The sequence below is a fragment of the Lytechinus pictus genome, chromosome 2 (genome assembly GCF_037042905.1).
Source record: "Lytechinus pictus isolate F3 Inbred chromosome 2, Lp3.0, whole genome shotgun sequence".
Classification (NCBI taxonomy): Eukaryota; Metazoa; Echinodermata; class Echinoidea; order Temnopleuroida; family Toxopneustidae; genus Lytechinus; species Lytechinus pictus.
In genome coordinates, this window is record NC_087246.1 from 51,302,559 (window position 1) to 51,326,285 (window position 23,727).

Below are 23,727 nucleotides of genomic sequence, written 5' to 3' on the forward strand. Positions count from 1 at the left end.
ACTTGACTCGAAGCCTGCAATTCTACAACGGTACAAATATGTGTATATCTACAGTTAGCAAAATAAACTATCCCATATGCTGATTTCAAGTTATTATTCATCCACTACATACATTTATGTATCATATAAATGAAATGATAGCAATAGTGTGGAATGTGTGCTTACATATAATGCAGCAGAGTAGAATACCGGGACATATATATAGTTCAACATCTAAAATGTGTTATGCTATAAAAAAATAACTCTATAGTATACCGGTACATCAAAACACTACCTAACACTACCAACTCTGTGATCTCTGCCAATCATGTAATATGTTACACCTGAAATATATTCTGATTAGTTCAACACGAAAAAAGTCTGATAAAAACCAATTGCAGCATACTATCAATGACGAAAATTATCCTGTATAACACATTTACATATAATTGCAAACTCGGAGAACAAGACACAAACTGGCCGAATGAAGGTGCACAGCGATTTCGCCTGTATTTTACGTGCCCACTTCAGGCACTGTGCAAGCGATTTGAACTACACCTGGGCGGTTTCATCTGATGAGATTCCAGCACAGCGCCACATCACACAACCAAATTGGTGCGTTAACTTTGATTCATGGTCATATTTCATGGGCCACAATTATCCTGTGACATCAAATGACCTAATTTGACCCATAGAATAAAGTTAGCCCCCCTCCCACTGCCCCTACCACCGCCCCCATTGAACCAGGCCTTTGTGTTGGGTATGATAGAACCCTCTGTGTCACTCCAAAGAGATTTTTGATGTAGAGGTTAAGTCCAGCGCACACTATGCCATTGCATCAAGTTGCCAATCCCATCCCGGTGCAATCGCATCGCAGGCCAGCGTGCACATCGCTCTGTATTTCACGACGCCTCTTTTTTGCGCGTACATGTATGTTGTTCGTGCTGCATACGCGCAGCAAATTGGCCATGACGTCATCGTCTAGGACAAATCTGATTGGCTGAAATTAGCAAAATCGCAAAAAGATATGACTTGTCAAATGTCTGAGATTTGATCTGCGATCCTACTGCAACAAAGCGGGTCGCAGTTGCAGCACGTTGCAGGTTCGTGCGCACTCTGTGATTTTGTTGCAATCGCATCGCTTAGTGTGCACTGGGATTTATAAATACACGAATAGAATATCTGTAACATTTGAGTTTAAACTGTTGCTGCATTGAAGAGGGAAACTCCTTCAAAATTCAATTGGCTTCTAATTTTAACCTGGACACTGCTTAAACATTAAATTTGCATGTTTATGTGTTTCTTGACAATAGTATATCAGGGTTGATTTATATGTACCATTTACAACAATGCAATCAGTGCCACACGGATGTAAATTCACAGAAGTTTGTAGGAATACAATTTCCAATCAAAAAGTGCTCTTTATAAAACTAAACACGCAGAATACTTTAGAAAAAAGGGTCTACAAGTGACATCAATTCTATAATGATAGTACGTACCTAGAATACTAAATAAGTATAACAAACCATAAGATAACATGCCTTAACAGAAATTTGCAAATTAAATTAAAATGAAATATTTCAATCAAGAGTAACCGATGTTTAGACCTTAAACTCCCCATAACATATACAAGGGAAAGATAATAAAATATTTATTTATACAAGTAAATATATATTAAAGATTAAATGAGTTTTATGTGATACCATTTATCATTTATTCCAATGCTGCCAGTTAAAGAATATACATATGCCTGACATGTCGACAGCTACAATATCCAAATGTTACACACAATTACAGTAAAGGAGCACATAATTTGAATTACATCAGGACCCTGTTTCATAAAACCTGTCAATACCAAGAAGTTCCAATACTTGTTACAAGCTACTGAAATCATGGCACATGATAGGCTGAGATCAAATTTGTCACAGAAAATATCAAGGACAAGTTTTATGACACAGGGCTTGGGTTACAATGAGAAGCAATAAAACATTACTTTAAATGCATTTAACACAATATAGAGCTCTGTCAGTATTTAAAAAACTTGTTTTTAAATTCATTACATATGTACAAATAGAAAAAGAAGCATACAGATCATCATTATCAGAATACGCTACTCTAATATTATGCTCTTAATAAGCACTGTGTGGATTCTATACTAATTTGCATAAAAAGATTTGCAGTAAATGCTTTGGGGGAAAAAAGACTTAAAGAGTGGGTAAAGAGGACATTTTTACCGATAATACATGTACAGTATTTCAACTAGAAAGAAAAACAGGAGTAATAATGTCAATTTTTTTTTGGAAAATAATATTGCAATTGACACTTCATGAAACGAGACTGAAATTATTGAAAAAATGGGCAGGTTCACAATAGTGTGTTATCCGCAATCAATTGCAATCTACAATTGACAATTTTACAACTGCAATCAATGAAAGATTCCTTATATCAAGGAATCACACCAATAATCAATAGCAAATATGAAATTGATTAAATCTATGAATATCATAATTCATCCGGTAATCTTTAGTCAGTAACAAATCTTTGTTACTGGTATGAAATTGATTTCAAGGCCAAGAACTTGGGACTTGCAATTTATTGCAAGATTCATGCAACCTCTCAAAATAATTATAACTCGGTAAAGGATAGAACAACATACTTCTGCAAAGCACCTTCTGTGGGATTTCATTACATGTCTACAGGCAAAACTATGCACTGTGACTCTTTATATGACACCTAGATAGATCCTTGTCATTTGATTGGTTGGTCGATATCATTTAGCCCATCTTACAATGACATAATCAACCGTGCAGTTTTAGATCCATTCATCATGCAATTTTGGATCCATACGAATTTGTCCATTGCATGCACGCACCCAGACTGCAGGCACCACTCGTGTTTGCAGAGCGCATGTTGTATGTACGCGATAATCAACAGACCGAGCTCGCACTGCATGAGCATATTTTGCCTCGAAATTCACAAATTTCATATGAAAAAGAATCTATTTTTAGGTAAACCAAATAATGAATATTCTTTTCATTCGTGCAATGGACAGAATACTTCATTCGGTGACAGATGAAATGAATGATGGATCATTTCATCTTTCAGCTCATGAAGTATTCTGTCCATTGCACTCATAAAAATTCATTATTTGTGTAATGTAGGATTTCAATGACTGTTTTCACATAGATAATGAGGGACTATCTAAATAATGACATGTAGTTTATGGCATATGTATAAAGAGACTTTAACACTCAGCATCGTAAATTTCACATAATTTTTTTCTATTTGTTACTCAGATACTCTGATATTCTGTCATTTACTACCTCCATGTAGTATGTAAGTCAATAAGAATGAATAAGTTGGAAGATGTTGAAAATATATTGAACCATCCAATGGAATGATCATGAGCTTTTGAGGCGAATTCCATGGTCTTGAAAATCAATAGTATCACAATGATTAACCGACCCCAATCAAGCATAGCATGGACAAAATCAATTATGACAGACAAACTTATTTGTTTTGGGGAGTTGTGCGTTTACTTACTTCTTATGTTGTTACTCTACATTGAAGGAAAAATTAAACCTAAATGTTCATCAAATTGGTTTTGACACTAGCAATATCACAGGATTTGGATATTAAAGCAAATAGCTCCCAACAATTTCAATAAATGTCAATATGTCATTTAGTTTGTTTTTCTTACGTAACAAAATAATACAGATGCAATTTTTTGTAGTTGTTTTGTGTATTAATGGGCAACTTTAGCTACATGTATGGAATATTTCAGCTGGTACATGTAACTGTTGACAGTAAAATACAGGATTGGGGGAGGGGCTTCAAGATAATATTAAATACCGGTAGGTCTGATGCATTGCTGTCATAGCATGAATGACATGTATAGTCTATAAATTATATATATTGTTTTGTTCTCATTAGAGGACTTGGTGATTGGCTTCATAACACAAAGCATTATGAACACATGGACAACCCATTGCAACAAAAGATTCAGAAGTATAAAATATTGATCACATAAAAATTCTTCAATCACAACTTTGCACTTTCATGTTAAAATTGCGATGAGCAATAGTTATATACTGTACATTGTAACGTGAAAAATTAAGTATATGAGTAGCAACACTAGCATATATATACTGGTATATAAAAATGTTTGAATTGAAGTGTGATTAAATGTAGTTTAATATTCTACCATACACTCTTTATTTTTGTACACTTTCAGTTCATCAATTGATACATTTTCTTCCTTATTGACCTTATTAAAAAAAGTAGGTCAGTAAACATGATATACTAGACAAAGCTCATCTAAGCCATTTAATATACCATATCAACTTTGTTGTCCTTACAATATCAATTCATATTAAGTATATGCATTTTTTAAATGCATAAGAGACAGTTGAAATCAGCAGATTATGTATTTATAAAGGATAAAAAAGGGATATTTTGAAGTAGTTTTATGCCTAAATGTACTAATAAGACAATATCATACATATATATTCCTTTGCACAGTTGATACAGTGTCATACAATACAAAAGTCTGAGTAACACTCCATTCCCCATCCACTCAACAAGGAATTATTTATAGGAAACAGATACTATCATACATAAAACATTTGAGTTCATGTGGGGCATTTCATAATATCCCATATGACCAGCAAGACAATATCACTCATTGACAAATAACAACTGCTTTCATCAGTAATTTGATCGATAAATTGGTAGAAGTTAGTCAAAATGTCTTTTTATAATCCTACATGGCATTCACCTGATGTAAAATCACTTGTGTTGGTTTTTAAAAAGCCAGTGATTCAAAGCTTGTAATCATTACAAAGAGCATTCTTTGATGTCACTAAATGGTTGGATTCGTTTACACGATGAACTCCCATAAAGCTTCATGTGATGCTTCAACATTTTTAAGAGCGACGTAGGAGTGTAAATCATGGTGAGAATGACCTTTAGATTCATATTCTTGCTGCCGTTGATGATCAAGTGCCTTCATTCGGTCTCTATGTTGCTCACTTTCATGCTGCCATAGTAGCAAGACCTCATGAAATTCAAGATGGCCACAATAAAGGCACCTGAAACCCAACAATTTAGACATTAACATTCATGCTTAACAAAAATAAAAACAAATAATTCTTCTTATTAAAGGATTTGGTAATGAAAAATGCAAGAATTAAAAGGTTCGAGTTGCAGCGGCACTCGAAAGCTCATGAACTTATAAGCTAGTGAACACTTTTTGCGAGAGTGATCACAAATTTCCTAGAAAGCTAGTGAACACTTTTTGCGAGAGTGATCACGAATTTCCTTGTTGACCATAGTAGATTGCGAGACAAATGAATACCCTCTAGCGATTATTTCAGTCCGCAATAATGAACCTATTTAGTATAATCAGGGCTCCACACTAACCCTTTTTTTCTACTGGTCCAACCTATTCATGTCGGACCAGTAGATACCCAGTTTTTCCATTTTTTACTGGTCCGAACCTAAAATCTACTGGTCCCCAAAATAAAGAAAACATTAAAAAAAGGCGTGAGTTTATTTTGCTGTCCTTTCTTGTTACCCCCCCCCAAAAAAAAAATGAAGGAATGAAAGACAAAAAGAAACAAAGGAAGAAATAATAAAAGAAAGGAAGGAAGAACAAATAAAAGGTAAAGAAAGGATAGATGTGAAGGAAGGAAAAAAGAAAGAAAGAAAGAAAGAACAAAAGAAAAAAAGGAAAGAAAGAAAAAACAAAAGACAGAAAGTAATGAAAAAAGGAAAGAAGCAATAAAATAAGAAAGAAAGGGTATAAGGAAAGATGGAAAGAAGGAAAAAAGATAGAAAGAAAGAAAGAAAGAAAGGAAGAAAAAGGGTAAAGAAAGGATAAATGTGAAGGAAGGAAAAAAAGAAAGAACTGAAGAGGGAAAGGAAGGAAGGAAAGAAAGAACAAAAATAAGAAAGAAAGAACAAAAGAAAAAGAAGAAATAAAGGAATGAAGGAAAGAAAGAAAGAAGGAAAGAAATGAAGCAAGCAATATAGAAAGAAAGAACAAAAGACAGAAAGAAGGAAAGAAGCAATAAAAAAAGAAAGAAAGGGTAAAAGGAGAGATGGAAAGAAGGAAAAAAGAAAGAAAGTATTGAAAGAAGGAAGAAATAAAGAAAGGTAAAATGATAGATAGAAGGAAAGAAGGAAGGAAGCAAGCAAGCAATAGAAAAAAGAAAGAAAATGTAAAATAGATGAAAGTAAGAAAAAAAAAAAAGACCGAAAGACAAAGAAAGGAAGGAATGAGGGAAAAAAAGAACGAAAGAAGAAAGGAAAGGAAGCAAGCAGTAAAAAAAAAAAAAAAAGGTAAAAGGATAGATGGAATGAAGGGAAAAAAGAAAGAACAGAAAGGAAGGAATGAATGAAAGAAAGAGAGAAAGGGCTGAAAGAAGGAAGAAATAAAAAACAAGAAATGGTAAAGAAAGGATGGATGGAATGAAGAAAGAAACAAAGAATGAAGGAAAGAAAGGGTAAAAAGAAGGAAAGGAAGAAAGAAAGAAGAGATAAATATAGGATGGATGGACTCAAGAATAAAAGAAAGAAAGAAATCAAAAAAGAAAGAGAAAAAGAAATAGAGAAAAATGTTAAAAGGACAGAAAGAATGAAAGAACGAAAGACAAAGAATAATTAAAAAAGAAAGACAGTAAAAAATTAAAGAAGAGAGGGAAGAAACAAAGAAAGATTGAAAAGAAAGAAGGAAAGAAAGATAGAAAGAAAACAGAGGAAGAAAGCTAAAACTATCATAAATAAATTATCAGTTTCTTTTTGGCTCAATTAAGATATAGCTACGAAAGAAACCAAGTGTATCAACACACACACAAATGCATATGTGGGGCTATCATGTATTCAGACGATATCACTCGAAACCCGATCTCTTTGAACTAAAACAGAAGTGAAAATTTCTCCTTTTACTGCTTACAAATGACAGTTATCCCAATTTTTTGGAAATATGGACATTATAAGAGCTTTTCATTAGTGTGAAATGTGAATTTTGACCGTTCTGTGAGAGATTTCTGCCAGAGCCAAGCTTCGCCAAGCTTCGTTCGTGCAGCCAGTAGAAAATTCACCATGTGGGCTGTGTGGCTGGCTAGCCATATGTACACTGTATGTTACCCTAGTAAAAATTGCATGCGATTCATTCTGTGTGTATTCTGTGTGTGAATGACCAAATTTAACGGGAGGAAAATGGTTTGCAATTTGAGTCATGGAATATTTTTTATGTTTATGTTGGACTAGTGAATTTGACCATTTCTGGAAAAGTTACTGGCCCAACAATGGTTTTTATTACTGTTTATGTCGGACCCATAAATCTTGCTATTTTTGGAAAAATTACCGGCCCGACAATGATATTTTCTTACTGGTCTTGTCGGACCAGTAAATCTTGCTATTTCTGAAAATCTACCGGCCCGACAGTGATTTTTACCGGTCTGGGACCGTCGGACTGGCGCTAGTGTCGAGCCCTGTCCTGGTATAATTAAAAGGTTGCTTGTGTATTGGTTAAATGTGGGGCATCAGTTGTTGCCCATTTTAAATTCAACCTTTGCCCAATTTCTTCTAGTTCAATACCAATTTTTAAATTAATTTGGATTTCTTACTGAGAGTACTTAAGAAATCAGAATGACCAAGATGACTATTTTATGAAATTTTTCTTCACACAAAGGCATTTTAAAGTGAAAAATTGGTTTTGTCATTGCCCACCCATGGCAATTCCCGCAAAAATCTGTCTGCATTCCTTTTAATTAACAGAGTATCATTATATAAACAAGAGTTGGTGACTTTTATCTCTGTCACAGAATGATGAAATGTTCATTTTCAGAGATTGGGAAAACAGGTAATGCTAAAAAAGTTAATTTTCTATTTACTTACCAATCCATATAAAGTAAATTCCTCCTTGCTCTCGCGCCAATGTAACTGTTCCAATCTGTAAAGTACAGAAATATAGAATGGGTAAATTGGTGGTTCTAATACACAATTCTGGGCACGTCCCATCTCTTAATTGTAGGATACAGCAAAGAAACACAATATCAATTCTATCATACAATGTATATTTTGCCTGACTTAAAAAACAATTACAAACTTCCGGACCCCTGTCGGAAATAAAATTTTGGAGAACATTAAATGCAAGGATTTCATTATTTTTCATTCCACAATTTCTCATTCCCGAGTTTCAATGAAAATCAACATTTATTATCAAATATACATTATAATCATGAAGAACAATATAGAAAAGTGCACTCACAGTGACTCCAATGCCTGCAGCCAGAAAGACGATTCCCAACACAGCGTAAACTATGCAACGATTCTTGGCATAACTTGGCCCAACTGATGAACTGCAAACAGAAAATAAATATGATATAAAATACAATATTCAGCATCTGTGATTTCTACTAAATCGAACAGTGCACAATTAATTAGAGATCTATACTTTTTATATGACTTTTTAGGTTGATAGCTTGATAGGCAATGATACTTACACTTTCCGGCAGTACGGACATCTGGCCAAGGCATAGTGGTGAGGAAACTGCATTAAAAATAGGGATAAAAGGTGAATGCTAATTTATTAAAATCATTTCTGGTTCATGCACATACAAATTGTGCAGCATTCGAAATAAAGATTTAATAAATAAAGCTTAATTTTGTTCTTTAAAAAAAAAATGAATATCAAGAAGACCAATTAAAACAAATCACATAATAAGGAAACTTATTGAGAGCTCAGATAACCCACTTTAACTTTTCAAACAGGATTTGTATAAAATGTCAGGTTTTTACATAATGAAACAATAACAGAATTTATCACGCACTGGAGCAAAAGCCCCCCTCCCTTTACATAATACATTTTGTTAGATTATATAACTTCGACACCATTATTTTCATCAAATTTCCTCAAATGTATGACCAAATAATTGTTTACATGGAAAACAAAATCTATGACAGAATTAACAAATGTTAGGTACATGTATAGGGGACTTTGGTGCAATCATTCACAATGTTTTGTGGAAAGAGCACAGTATCTCAGTGACACTCGACCCTCAACATTTTTGCATATTTGTACCACTGACTGAGTTGTGTATTTTTTTAAAACATTGCTTCGATACTTACCCTAAACCACTGGTTGCAGTGAGCACATACCACTCTGTAGCCAGATATGGTAGTAAGAGTTGATGGAGCACTGGCGTTCGCAGGGAACACCGTAGACTGGAGGTTGATGATGCGTTTGCTGTATCAACATAATAGAAATAGAAAAGACAAAATGAAGATATGATAACCGAACTGAACTAGCAATTTGAATTCCATTTATCATCGCTGAATATGTAATTCCCCCCCCCCCCCCCACCCTATCATAGCAATATGAAACCTGCATGGCAGACTGAACATGCAAGTCTGGTAGGAAAAACAATCCATTCATTCAATTGTGATGTTCATGATAAAACAAATAATCATTGTGGCATCGTGGCAGAACTTACATGCGCATCTCATTTACATATCCATGCACATTGTATAGATATTCAGTGGGAAAATGGTTGATTGATATACATTTTTATCATGTAATGATAACTTGGCTTTTTTTAATGATGATAATAAACAGGAAGTTACAGCACTGCTTACTGCAAAAGAGGCTGCGCTCATTAGCACTCACAATTTTTTTTAAAATCTGTCTCATTCCAAGCACGCACCACTCACAAAATTTCAGTCATAATCCACTTGTTCCAAATTCCAAAATGTACCAGTCACAAATGTTCATTTCAGTGTGAATCTTTCTTTGAATTTGAGTCATAATACAGTGTCTGTATGCAAAACTTGCAAAGGGGAGTATAGTTCACAAAACAATATTCAACTCCCTATCATCCTATTTTCATTTTACAGTCAATAAAACTGTTCATAATATTGCCGACCTTTTTAATAATGTCACTATACATGAAGTCTTTGTGCATATATCAGAAATGACAACCAAGGCCATTATTGTGTCTAAGCCCAAGGCATTGTGTTCATTTCAGTAGTAAACTGATACACGTAGGTACTACCGAGTATAAATGTTTGTACTTTGAACTCTATTATCATTGCAATTCATAGTGTACTGTGCATCAGTTGTTGTACATGGATTGTTTCTTAAGCAGTGAGTTATGACTAGTCAGATATTTTCAACATGAAGTTGAAATAATAATAATAAGCTCCTCCTCCCCCCTCCTCCTCCTCCTTCTTCTTCTCCTCCCTCCCTCCTCCTCTTCCTCCTTCTCCTCTTCTTCTTCTTCTCCTCCCTCCTCCTCTTCTTCTTCTTCTCCTCCCTCCTCCTCTTCTTCTTCTTCTCCTCCCTTCTCCTCCTCTTCTTCTTCTCCTCCCTCCCTCCTCCTCTTCTTCTTCTTCTTCTTCTTCTTCTTCTTCTCCTCTTCCTCTTCTTCTTCCTTCTCTTCCTCTTCTTCAATATAAACATAATTCAATGCACTGTTATATGTACATTATTCAATTGCCTGTCAGATTTATTCTTATCAAGCTCCTTGAACTTTAAACTTGAAATGTTTTGCAACTTTTTATTATCATCTGATCTGGGGCCCGTTTCATAAAGGACTTGCAACTGTTGTAACTTTGACATTATGGTAACTACCATGGTAACAGGGCTCAGCAGCCAATCAGAATCAAGGTTGCCATGGTAGTTGCCATAATGGCAAAGTTACAACAGTTGCAAGTCCTTTATGAAACGGGTCCCTGATATCATTCAAAGAGTGTGTTGAACCAGCTACAAGTATCAGATTTAAGTGAGCTGTTATTTGTTGCAAAGTTGCACCTGTGGTAACAGTAAATTTAGAAAGTTTGAGTCCTGTCTACTTTGGACCTTATATTATTTACTCCCCTCTTCTTTTCTGCCCTACTTGTATTCTATTATACATTATCATTACTTCTATAAGTGTATCTGAGCATTTTTTTTTTTTTTTTTTTTTTTTGGGGGGGGGGGGTGGGTTATGTTATGGTAAAAAAGTATAATGAGAATGGAGATACATACAATAAGTAGTACATGCAACTACAGCTAGCACTATTTAGGTGATTAATATCCCGCCATACGCAGTTACCATGACAACAAATGAAAAAATATGTCTTGCCTATTTTTACCCCAAGACCAATTTGTGGGCAAATATCATGAGAATTGGTTAAAAACTGATGATGTAGTATGAATCGCAAGATTTTTAACTAATTTTGGGCATATAATAAGTTGATACCATGGCAACATAATGTCTGACACACAAAAAATATATGTCTCGCACATCTTTACCTCGAATCCAATGTGTGGGCCAAATTTCATGAGAACTATTTGAAAATTAATGAAGAAATTCAAACAGCAAGATTTTTTTACCTGATTTTCATCATTTTAATATGTTGTTACCATGGCAACATGATTTCCAACACATGAAAATGATAGTACATCTTTACCTGAAGACCAATGTGTGTGCCAAATAATTCATGAGGATTGGTTAAGAACTGAAGAAGTAATTTGAACTGCAAGATTTTTACATTTTTGCCATAATATACCGTTATCATGGCAACACAATTTATGACACATGCGAAAAATCTGTTTTGCACATCTTTACCCCAACACCAATATGTCTTCCAAGTTTCATGAGAATTGGTTAAAAACTGAGGAAGTAGTTTGATGCACAATATTTGCAATGGATCAACTACCCACCCGTCCACACACTGATTCCTATATACATGTACCCCCTTCAAACTCTGTTTGGTGGGGTATAAAAACAAGTGAACAGCTTTTACATTTTAAAGGAGATACTGAACTTAACGATGGTGTATTCATTCAACTTTCTAGTTTGCATTGATCAGGTAAAGTTTCATTTTTCATCACTTACACTTATCTTAGATTTTTAAAGAAATATTTGAGGTAAAAAAAGTTTTCAAAAAGATTCGAATTTTATCATATGTGTACATAGATGTATGTACACGTACATGTATGTGTACCATGAACTATGTACTAGAACCATTAAAAAATACCATTTTGTTCATAAACGATCTTTTGCAATATCATAAATATGGCGATCAAATAAAACTGAATGAAAATGCTTAAAGCATACTTGATAAAAAATTTAATACATTCATTCATTTGTTTTCTGTCACTAAGTCAGACCTTAACTTAAGGTTAAGGAAGGACACTTTTCTACCTTTATCATCATTATTTTTTTTCTCCACTTTTCAATAAGGATATGAAAGGGGAAAAAGGGCATAAAAATGTTGAAGTCCAATGAAAAGGGCATGAAAGTCAGTGAACAGGGCATCCTACATGTCGGCCATGACCTTTGATGGCGTTAGATTGATTTAAGCCCTCCTATTAAGATTTCACTCTCACATTCATGATCTACAAATTCTTCCTCTTTTCCACTGTCTTATTGTAAGAAAATATGCTACTGTCATGAATTAAAAAAACCATGGTAAGTTGTGTTATAGGTCGGCGCAAACATACATACGTCACAGTAGCACTGGTTAAAACAATCAACAACCGTACGTATACATATGTACACGTCCAAGCAATACTTTGTCAGTTGAGACCTGATTGGCAGATGTGGGAAAGTCCTGGATATCCATGCCGACTTCTAAACACTTGAACCAATTATCGTAATGATTTTTCGTTTTGCTGACAGTACCCTCCCTTTAAACATTGTTAAATTCTAAATCACAGAAGGGACACTTAGCATTTACATGCACTTACAGCTATGAAGCTATTCATAAACTGTAATGCCATATGCTATACATGTACTGTACACATCATTTGAAACTTGAGTTTTTGCATACATTTGATTTTTCATTCTTATGCAAGGTGAAAGGGTTCAAGGTCAAACATTTAAAAGACTATAAAAGCAGAGAAGAGAAAATCCCTTTCAACTTTCTCATGATTATGATCCTTCTACTTCCAGTGCTTTCAATTTCTGTATATTCATACTGTTTCTTGTTCTTCTTATTATTAGTAACAGTCAGTTGTTTTTTTTCACCCAAAGTGAATGCATTTTAGTTGAGGCAGTACATTCCATATGTATGTAATTGTAAATCATACATTGTACACACCACACTATCAGTTAAATTTGTCCAAAAATAAACAAAATCTACATGTAATTAGTGGTTTTTCTGCAGAACTTTCTTATTTTTGGTGCAGTACCCAATTTTCAAAAAACGCCTCTAGGCCAGTCAATATAACATTCTTAAAATAAAGGACATACATGTAAGAGTTTATCTTAATTTACGATTACATGTACATATGCACACAAGATACATGAAGACTACATTATTTGTTATTTGTATGCATGTATGCTCTGATATAATATATAAATTAAGAAACCATATCTTCATTTACAAAATATAATAGAGGGTACTGATTTCAAATAGGATAAAAGGATCTGCATGACATACAGGAGACTGCACTGCACTATTATCGAGTCTCCATTGTCTCCTTTGAATCCTTTCCCTTGGCTATTATTGAACTTCAATATCACATGATTGCCATGGTTCCAGGATATTTTTGTGACGATTAGTCATTTGGAAGACAACATTGTTACAAATAATTTCCCTGAAAACATAATGGTTAATATATGTACATTGCCCTGGGGCCTGTTGCACAAAACTTTTTACCTGAGAAAACTCTGGTAAAAACTGAAAACTAAGGTTAGTCTGATTTCTGCCATTGACTTTGACACAGGGCAAAAACTCCAGTAAAAACAACCTGAGTTTTCTCAAGTAAAAAGTTTTATGCAACGGGCCCCTGGTATGCTGAAACAGTAATTAGTACCTACAGAAACCAAGGCATTCTCAGTCATAATTTAAACTAGCATATTTCCTGAAATACATGTACATGGATAGGCAACAGATATTAAAACAATAAGCCTTTATACAGTGCGTCCCACAAAAAACGAAACCGAGATTTATCGATGATTTATCATAACTTAATCGCAAATACAATAAACAAATGACCTACCATTTTAAAGCCTAGAATCTCCTCTTTCATCTGAAATTACTTAGATTATTTCTCATTCACGCATGAGTGAGCAAAAACAATTTGAAAAGGGGATACCAAAAAGTCACTTGGCGGGCCGTATCTGGGTTTTAAAAAGAAAACCACATTTTAAAAAAGTTCAATATCTGCTCTTTAATTTGATACCTCAATTACAGAAAATGGTCAAGAAATAACAAAGTTCTGGTTATTTGAAATAAGGCTTGAATTTCAATAATTTCATAAAATGAAGAGGTTTTACAGGCTAGCGTTCAAACTCATTCGACACTCTGTTTTGTTGACGCTCAGCCATGCATTAAGTCTTTTGTTACCGTGCGATAGATTCAGTGGGAAACCGGTGAAAACACGTTTATTTAATGAAATTATGGAAATACAAGCATTTTTTCGAGGGATCATAACTTTTTTACTACTTGACCATTTTCTGTGATTTAGGTATCAAAGAAAAGAGAAGATATTGAACGTTTTAGTCATGTGATTTTCTTTTTGAAATTCAGATACCCCCCGCCAAATGAGTTTTTGGCATCCTTTCTTCGAATTGTTTTTGCTCAATCATGCGTGAATGAGGAATAATCTAATGAAAGAGGAGATTCTAGCTTTACATTGGTAGGTCATTTGTCTATTTTATTTATGATTAAGTTATGATAAATGATCGCTAAATCTCGGTTTCGTTTTTTCTGGGACGCACTGTATAGGGTACTCCCGATTAACAATAATTTTGAACAGATAGAAAATAATTATTTTCTCTGAAAACATAATATGGTTAACATATTTACATTCCCCTGGTATGCTGAAACAGTAATTAGTACCTACAGAAACCATGGCATTCTCAGTCATAATTTAAACTAGCATATTTCCTGAAATACATGTACATGTATAGGCAACAGATATTAAAGCAATAAGCCTTTATATAGGGTCCTCCCGGTTAAGCAATAAGCCTTTATATAGGTTCCTCCCGGTTAACAATAATTTTGAACAGATAAAAAAAAAGACAAACAAAACATTGAAAATTTGATCAAAATCGGACAAGGAATAACAAAGTTATGACATGTCAAAGATTTGCAATATTTCAGCAAAACAGTTCTGTGCATGCCTTCATGAATATACAATAAGCAAACTGATGATGTCATATCCCCAACTTTTCTTTTGTATTTTATTATATGAAATTATGTTTATCAATTTTTCCCCCCAAGAACTAAAAAAGTTGGATTGACAACTGATTTAATGCATTATATGTAGATATTCATTGCTGAAACTTATTTTATTATAAGGGAGACTATCATTCACCATATCATTCACACATGTATGAAAAACTGAAACAATTATGATTTCATGTAATCACATATTAGAAAAAGGAAAGTGGGGGTGTGACATCATCAGCCCACCTCATGAATACTCATGCCAATATGCATAAAACTGTTTTCATAAGATATTGCTAAACTTAAAAATTCAATAACTTTGTTATTTATTATCAGATTTTGGTGAAATTTTCAGCATTTTGCTGCTGTGAATTTTACTCTATATTTTCTGCCTGGAGTACCCCTTTAAATGTTTTTTTTTCTTACAAAACTTACCAGTTCGACCTCGGGCACGCAATCCTCTTTGATGATGCCTTGCAGATGAGAAGGCAATTACATGGACACCTGACATATTTCTTTCCTTGTGGTGCTTCCTTTATTGGCTGTTTTGAAGGGGAAATCAGTTTAAAAAATTATGTGCTTGTTTGATTTTGCAAGAACATGGATGTTTATCAACAATGTTCGCGAAATTTAATTCATTAATTGGCTTCAAATCATATGAATGAAAAATAAGTTCACTAGAGATTTCATACCATTACTCTAGGTTCAAATTATGGTTTTAAAATTACTTGCAAGTGTAGGACAAGTGTGAGGCTAGTACCTCTTTCACACTGCATTTTTTCCCCAGTAAAGTTCGTCAGCGAAGGGGAAAGCGTCTAGTATAAAGGTATACAGGAGAACTTCCCCAATGAACAGTTTTAGCAGAGAACTTCTCCACTTCAATGACGTCAGAGGTCAAATTTCATACCCCCAAAATCCCCAAAACCAAGACTACGCGCGTTGAATCAAGCAGATGGCCGATCAATCCATAGATTTAAATACTATACCCTAGAACAGAGTTTCTTTTATACGAACAATATTTATTATTACATGCTATAAATGTACTGAAAATATTAAAATACTCTTGGTCTTTTTTTTTTATGCTCAAAATCTTTCTAAAATACATTTTGACACCTTATTTATTTCATAATTTTAAGCAATGTGAAATCTAAAAAAGAAACTTAGGTGGTTATCCACTTTAATAAAGTTCTGATTAGTTTTTTGAATAAAAAATACAATACATTCTCCCGACTTGAAATCAAGTAAATAAATTTCCCTTACCGTTGCCTCTAGACACACACTGCACTTGACAACATGTTGATGCAGCTTTCCTTCCAAGCTGATCATAGCTTGACAAACTCTGCAGTTGATCATGGGCATAGCTCCTGGTGGTCCGGGGGTGTATGGCGGAGGGTCCTCTCCCGGCATGACAGGCGGGGGAGGTGTCGCATCAAATGGGGGAGGTTCTGAAGGTGGACCAAGATCTAGAAAAGATGAAAATATAACAGTGGTCTTGGGTCAAGGCTTCATGCATCTAAGAAACCAAGTCACACTAACAATTTATCAAGGAAATTTCCTTGCGAACATGCTGTGGTAAATTTAAAGTCGGGGTAATGAATATTTAATACACCCAACTTTTACTTGAATTTGTTTAAAAAAAAAAAATCAATGAAGTTGTTGGGTGTTGGTTTGGGCATTGAGAACATAAGGTAGCTATAAAACTGAGCACAAAAACTGAATTTAAGTTGAAAAATAATAGCTGAATATCAAGGGATGTTCATATCACCATTCAAAGTCACACTTCATGGCATGCAGATTGTTGTGGCTGGTGTTTGTTTCAATGCCTAAACACCCAAAACTGACACTCATCAAACTTTACATTGACCACAGACCACTGACTTACAAGCAGAGAATTTAGAAGCCAATGAAAAAAAATAGCCATGGAACTGGAAGGAAATAAAACATAAAATCTGAAGCAAAATAAATAAATAAATAAAATTTACAGATGCAGATTTCTTCTTTTATTTTCATGAAGAGAAACTTGAATTAGCAATTTGACGAATCCATTTTCTACATGAAGGAGTAAAATAATCAAAGGAGATCTGAATTACGTGCAAACTTATATTTCAAATTATTAGGTGAAAAATTAGGGGCAATGTCATGATGTACCTTGAATAATTTGAATACCCCCAGTGAACAGGGTCCTAGATTTTTTAAGGCTTGATCATTTTGAGTTAATCCAAAAACATAAGGCAAATGTTGACCACTGCTGCCTAAGCCAAGTCAGTTTAACCAGGGCTCGACACTAGCGGCGGTCCGACGGTCCCAGACCGGTAAAAATCGCTGTCGGGCCAGTAGATTTTCAGAAATAGGAAGATTTACTGGTCCAACATGACCAGTAAAAAATATCATTTTCGGGCCAGTAATTTTTCCAAAAATAGCAAGATTTAAGGTCCGACATGACCACTAATAAAATCCACTGTTGGGCCAATAACTTTTCCAGAAATTGTCAAATTCACTGCAAACTATTTCCCCCGTTAAATTCTGTCATTCACACACAGAATACACACACTAGAGTAGCATACAGTGTACATGTAGCCAGCCACACAACCCACGTGGTAAATTCTCTACTGGCTGCGCGAACGAAGCTTGGCTAAACTCTGGCAGAAATCTCTCACAGAACTGTAAAAATTCACGGTTCATACTCATGAAAGGCTCTTATAATGTCCATATTTCCTAAAAATTGGAGTAACTCTGTCATTTGTAAGCAGTAAAAGGAGAAATTTTCACTTCTGTTTTGGTTCAAACAGATCGGGTTTCGGGTGATATCTTCTGAATACATAATAGCCCCACATATGCATTTATGTGTTTGTTGATACACTTGGTTTCTGACTTTCTTTCGTAGTTATTTTAATTGAGCCAAAAAAAAACTGATAAATGATTTGATGATAGTTTTAGCTTTCTTCCTCTGTTTTCTTCCTATCTTTCTTTCCTTCTTTCTTTTCAATCTTTCTTTGTTTCTTCCCTCTTTTCTTTCATTTTTTTTGTTCTTTCTTTCCTTTTAAAAATATTTTTCTCTATTTCTTTTTTCTCTTTCTTTCTTTCTTTCTTTCTTTCTTCCTTTCTTTCTTTCTTCCTTTCTTCCTTCCTTCCTTTCTTTCTTTTTGATATTTTTCTTTCTTTAATTCTCGAGTCCATCCATCCTATATTCATCTCTTCTCTCATTCCTTTCTTTCCTTCTTTTTACCCTTTTCTTTCCTTCATTCTTTGTTACTTTCTTTGTTTCTTTCTTCCTTCCATCCATCATTTATTTACCCTTTCTTGTTGTTTTTTATTTCTTCCTTCTTCCAACCCTTTCTCTCTTTCTTACATTCATTCCTTCATTTCTTATATATGTCTTGTTCTTTCCTTTTTCCCTTTGTTAAATCTATCCTTTTACCTTTCCTTTCTTTTTTTTGACTGCTTGCTTCCTTTCTCTCCTTTATTCTTTCATTCCTTCCTTTCTTTGTCTCTCAGTCTTTCTTTTTTTCTTCCTTTCATCTATTCTTTTCTCTTTTTTTATATATTGCTTGCTTCTTTCCTTCCCTTCCTTTATTTCTTTCCTTCTATCTATCATTTTACCTTTCCTTTATTTCTTCCTTAATTCCTTTCTTCCTTCTTTCAATCCTTCCTTCCTCTCTTTCTTTATTTTGACCTTCTTTCCATCTCTCCTTTTACCCTTTCTTTTTTATTGCTTCTTCTTTCTTTCCTATCCTACTTACTGGATTTGTTCTTTCTTTCTGTATTGCTTGCTTCATTTCTTTCCTTCATTTCTTTTTTTCTTTTCTTTCTTTCTTTCTTTCTTTCTTTCTTTCTTTCTTTCTTTCTTTCTTTCTTTCTTTCTTTCTTTCTTTCTTTCTTTCTTTCTTTCTTTCTTTCTTTCTTTCTTTCTTTCTTTCTTTCTTTCTTTCTTTCTTTCTTTCTTTCTTTCTTTCTTTCTTTCTTTCTTTCTTTCTTTCTTTCTTTTTGTTCCTTCTTTATTCCTTCCTTCCTTTCCTTCTTTAGTTCTTTCTTTTTTTCCTTCCTTCACATCTATCCTTTCTTTACCTTTTCTTTTTTTCTTCCTTCCTTCCTTTCTTTTATTCTTTTCTTTCTTTCTTTCTTTCTTCGTTTCTGTCTTGCTTTCTTTTTGTCCTTCATTCCTTCATTTTATTTGGGGGGGGGGGAACGAAAGGCTAGAAAAATAAACTTGCGCCCTTTTTTAATGTTTTCTTTATTTTTTGGGACCAGTAGATTTTCGGTTCGGACCAGTAAAAATTTGAAAAACTGGGTATCTACTGGTCCGACATGAATAGGTTGGACCAGTAGAAAAAATGGGTTAGTGTGGAGCCCTGGTTTAACGCATGACCATGGAGAGTAAAATAATTTGATAATGCAAGGATACTCTCAAAGCATCTGGCACTTGTTGGTATCAAGTGCACAAAGCACGGAATAACATAATATCTAAGGTAAACAAGGGCTAGAAAACCATTTTCCCCCCTGTATTTGCAGATGGTAAAATTAAACTTAGACCCCATTCTTATTACCATTCTAAAACTAGTTTAATAGGAACCTAGCATGTGCGATGAGAATGCTAGAAGCGGTCTTGGAAGCAATCTTCCAAACCAGTTTGGAAAACCACTTCAAGATGTGTTTTTTTCTAGATTGCTTTGCCTTGTTAAACTGGTTTTAGCCAAGTGAGGACACAACCGTTCTTAGGGAAGCGATCTTCGCACATTTTGAGCGAGCTACTGTAGAATGCTTACTCTGTAGTTTCAAATTGCACGCGAAACATCAAACATGTTATCCCCACTAAGAGCGTTCTGTTCCCATTTGAGTGAAGTGGTTTTGAACACCACTTTTGGCTGAGCAAATGGAATGCTAGCAAAGCGATCTTCCAAAACTGGTTTCCAGTAAACTAGTTTTATAAAGTATAAAGTATAATGAGAACTGGGTCAAAGTGATCGGCATAATTAGATCTAACTTAATACCTTAGATCAGCGCTTCTCAACCTTTTTTTACTCGAGGACCACTTTGTCTCTCAAATTTTTTTCGAGGCCCACCTCCCAAATTTTTAAGAAAGCGGTATGACTACTTGTCTCGACTCAAAGATAGACAATGATTATAATGGGCATATTATAACTTTCAGTTGCCTGGCCTTTGACCCCCTCCTCCAAACGTACATACAACCATGACAACATAACAACTTATAACAAGAATGCTGAATACCTTCAACATTCGACACACATTGCTTATGATTTTGCATCACTGCCAGTCATGATGAATCCACATTTAATGCATTCAGGGTCATATTTTCTTACAGTTACATTCAGAGACTTCTCAATTTGTTTTGTTTCTAGCTCCCTCGCCCTTTTTAAATCACTTTAAAAAAAGGTCCATTTTGATGAAAGTACTGTATGTTTTCATGAAATTTGAACACAAAGCCCTAGAGCACGTTCGAAACAAACAGTTCAAGAACTAACTGCATTCGCAAAGGTCCGGTAAATGGGAGACAATTAACTAAATTCTACACAATATGCATACAAGGTTAGATCGAAACCATCATAATCTGTATGCATATTGCAAGATGCATAAAGCATGCTTTACCTTCGTTTGACCCACGTAAAGACCGATAAAACATAACATATTTGGGCTGTCGGACAGGTCCAGGTCTGTGAAACATACTATATTTTTCCCCCATTTTTTTTTCTTCCTCCGGAGCTTCTCGCGGCCCACCTGGGAGAGCTTCGCGGCCCACCGTTTGAGAAGCGCTGCCTTAGATAATACCTTGGATGTAGGCATTTAAAGTTAATAACTTATTTGCCGAGTCTCAATGACTTCTCGTGAAGAATACCAGATACATTTAACATGATTCATTGTACAACTGCTTTTCATGGCAAAGCTTAGATGGTGGCATAAACATCAGCAATTAATTTCTTGCAGTTCCAGAAATAACATTTGGTCTAGATCTACATGTACATGTAGCAATCATTTTGCGAAAAAAAATCGGATTTCAATAATTAGATCATCTATTCTAGTCATGCCTCATGGCTATGCAGAACGATTCATATTTTTACAACCATGAGTTTAATTTTACCATCTACTATCAAGAAATATTTTTTTAACAGCTGTTGACTGTTGTTTATTTGCAATTAAATCTAAGGCCTTGCACTGTGCGACTGATGTCTGACAAACAAGTGCCAGACAGGCAGACACCTTGCTTGGAGAGCTCAAGAGTTAGACTTAGATTCTAAATAGACCTAACCTGGGAGAGTAACAGCCCATTGCTCGTTAGTGAGTTCCACGGGCTGCCGGCTGGTGTCTTTCTTCTTAATTCTTTTTCCATTCTCCCTGATCTATGTATATAAGTGGTTTTATTACCGACCGGCCTTGTTGTAGTTTTATTACCAAACGCGTGTATCATACACATCAGAAAATAATTTCATACGCTGAAAACTTTGCATCATCCTTCCAAAGGGAACTTAAATAGATGATGAAAAATGGTCAAAAACCCATTTTCAAAGTCTTACTCTTTATGATAGCTCATCAGTGTTTTTGTTTTCTCAACTTTTCCCATAGAAAACACACATTCGGTAATACGATACCATTTTCAAGTGACCAAAATATTTCACATCATGCAATCTGCGAAGAGGGGTCCGATTGGATGCTGATATCGTAAAAAAAATAATTCAAAAAAAGAAAAACGATTTCGGCAATTTATTTACATATTTTGTAGGTATCTGTGTATTTATGGTGAAAGTTTGGTAAATTTTATGAGAATAATGTGTTTGATTTGAATTCATGAAAAGTGTTTGGACTTTGGTATGGCAATCCACTTCCTAGACCAAAAGCTTCGGTCTCTGTTATGTTGGTTGTTCAGCTGAACTCCGTTGGCTTCACTCACCAAATACAGAGACCGAAGTTCTAGCGCGATCTGTACAGGGGACTCAAAGGCCATATGTTTATGTGTATTAAGTTCGGATAAAACAGGGCGACAGCCGAGGTAAGTCACTGTTTTTGTTCCTTTAAACTTGATTTTCCACGTATTTTGGCAATTAATGCCAAGAGGGAATATTAATTTGCATTTCGGTCGCGTTAATTTTCAAAAGTTTGATTCATTAAAGACAAAAATTGAAGAGCCCCGACGGGGGGATTTTGCATTGTAAGTCCCCTAATGGTGGCTGCACCATAGCGAGCCGTCTGTGTATGAGGAGAAATTTAAAAAATAAAAAAATGTTAAAAAACTCCTCGAAACAGACGGCTGCCAGCTGTCTATCCACTTCCAAAGTTCCATACTTTTCTGGACTTCTTCCCCAATTTAACTGGGAACCATCATGATAATTACTGTTGTTAGTAATGTTACATCATGTCTAACTACTTAGATTTATGCCCATCATGCCATAAATCATGATAATGAACAAACACAAAAATTTGGGAAACTAACGTTACTTCTTCATCTTAGGTTTTTTCTTTCTTTTCGGCCGGTATGCATGCATGAGAAGTCAGCGTTCCAAACAAATGAATTGACTTTGTGCACAGAAAAACGAATGGCATTTCAATTCAACAGTCAACACACACCCAGTCCCAGCACGCACTGGCACTTTCATAACAAACATCATCATGTTTAATAAAATGACAGCATACATTAAATTCAAACTCACCTGCATGTTGGATATTTGCTACAGCGTGTACAGGAGGGGCAGTTGGTATAATTTCTTCTTCCTCATGATATTCATCTTGACAATGATTGTTCAATAATGGTTCGTTTTCTTCCTGTCTGCTCGCCATGTTGGTGTGATATTGTTATTACACGATCGAAGCTAAAGCAGTGCCTTACAAAGATAAACAACTCTACGTGAAAAGCGAAGCATGTGTATTCGAAAGAGAGTATACATTGCACATCTTGTGATTATAGCTTGAAGGCAATTAATTAATTGGCAAACGGGCCGGGGATGATATGCTTTAAAAATTCTTAACTTGAAATGGGAGGGATAAATCATAAATAAAATAAATGAAGTAAGGGACTGTATAACGGGGAAAAAAGATAAACAGAGCCTACCGGGGACTTTATTTGATTCAGGCCCCCCCCCCCCCCGGGCAAGTGATATTGCCTTAAGATGATGCAGAAAAAACCAAGGAAAAAAACCACAAAGATAGCCTCCCCCCCGCCAAAAAAAAGATAAAAGCATAAACAGAATGAAAAGAATATAATAGCATCTGCAATCATTAGTACTATATTTGTATGTACCATCTTTTAGCATTATTATCCATATATAGTTTTAGTGATCATTAAAACACCCAACTTCGTAAAAAAAATAATAAGTGGGGATATGACATCATCAGCCCACCTGAATATTAAAAAAGACATGCCTAGAACTGTTTCACCGGAATAATGCAAATTTTTTATCCGATTCAATGAAATTTTCAGCATTTTGCTCTGCCAAGTTTCCTCTATCATTTATTTAGATATAAATATTTTCAGCCCGGACCATCCCTTTAATGAGGTTCAAGGGCACTGCCGCTAATACACTTTAAACATTTTTATTTGTGTATTAATCAAAAGTCACTAAATGCATAAATATA

The 23,727-nt window shown here is 34.7% G+C and overlaps 1 protein-coding gene across 1 annotated transcript; it reads right to left on the bottom strand.

The window, feature by feature from the left end:
• Nucleotides 1-4,376: 4,376 nt before the first annotated feature.
• LOC129270872 (type 1 phosphatidylinositol 4,5-bisphosphate 4-phosphatase-like) lies at nt 4,377-22,976 on the bottom strand. The gene is made up of 8 exons (XM_064095093.1): nt 22,806-22,976; nt 16,408-16,610; nt 15,583-15,689; nt 9,115-9,232; nt 8,490-8,536; nt 8,255-8,345; nt 7,882-7,936; nt 4,377-5,069 (listed from the first exon to the last, which is right to left on the bottom strand). The coding sequence occupies exons 1-8, from the start codon at nt 22,930-22,932 to the stop codon at nt 4,987-4,989; spliced, it is 831 nt and encodes a 276-aa protein (XP_063951163.1). The 5' UTR covers nt 22,933-22,976; the 3' UTR covers nt 4,377-4,986.
• Between the last annotated feature and the right edge of the window lie 751 nt (nt 22,977-23,727).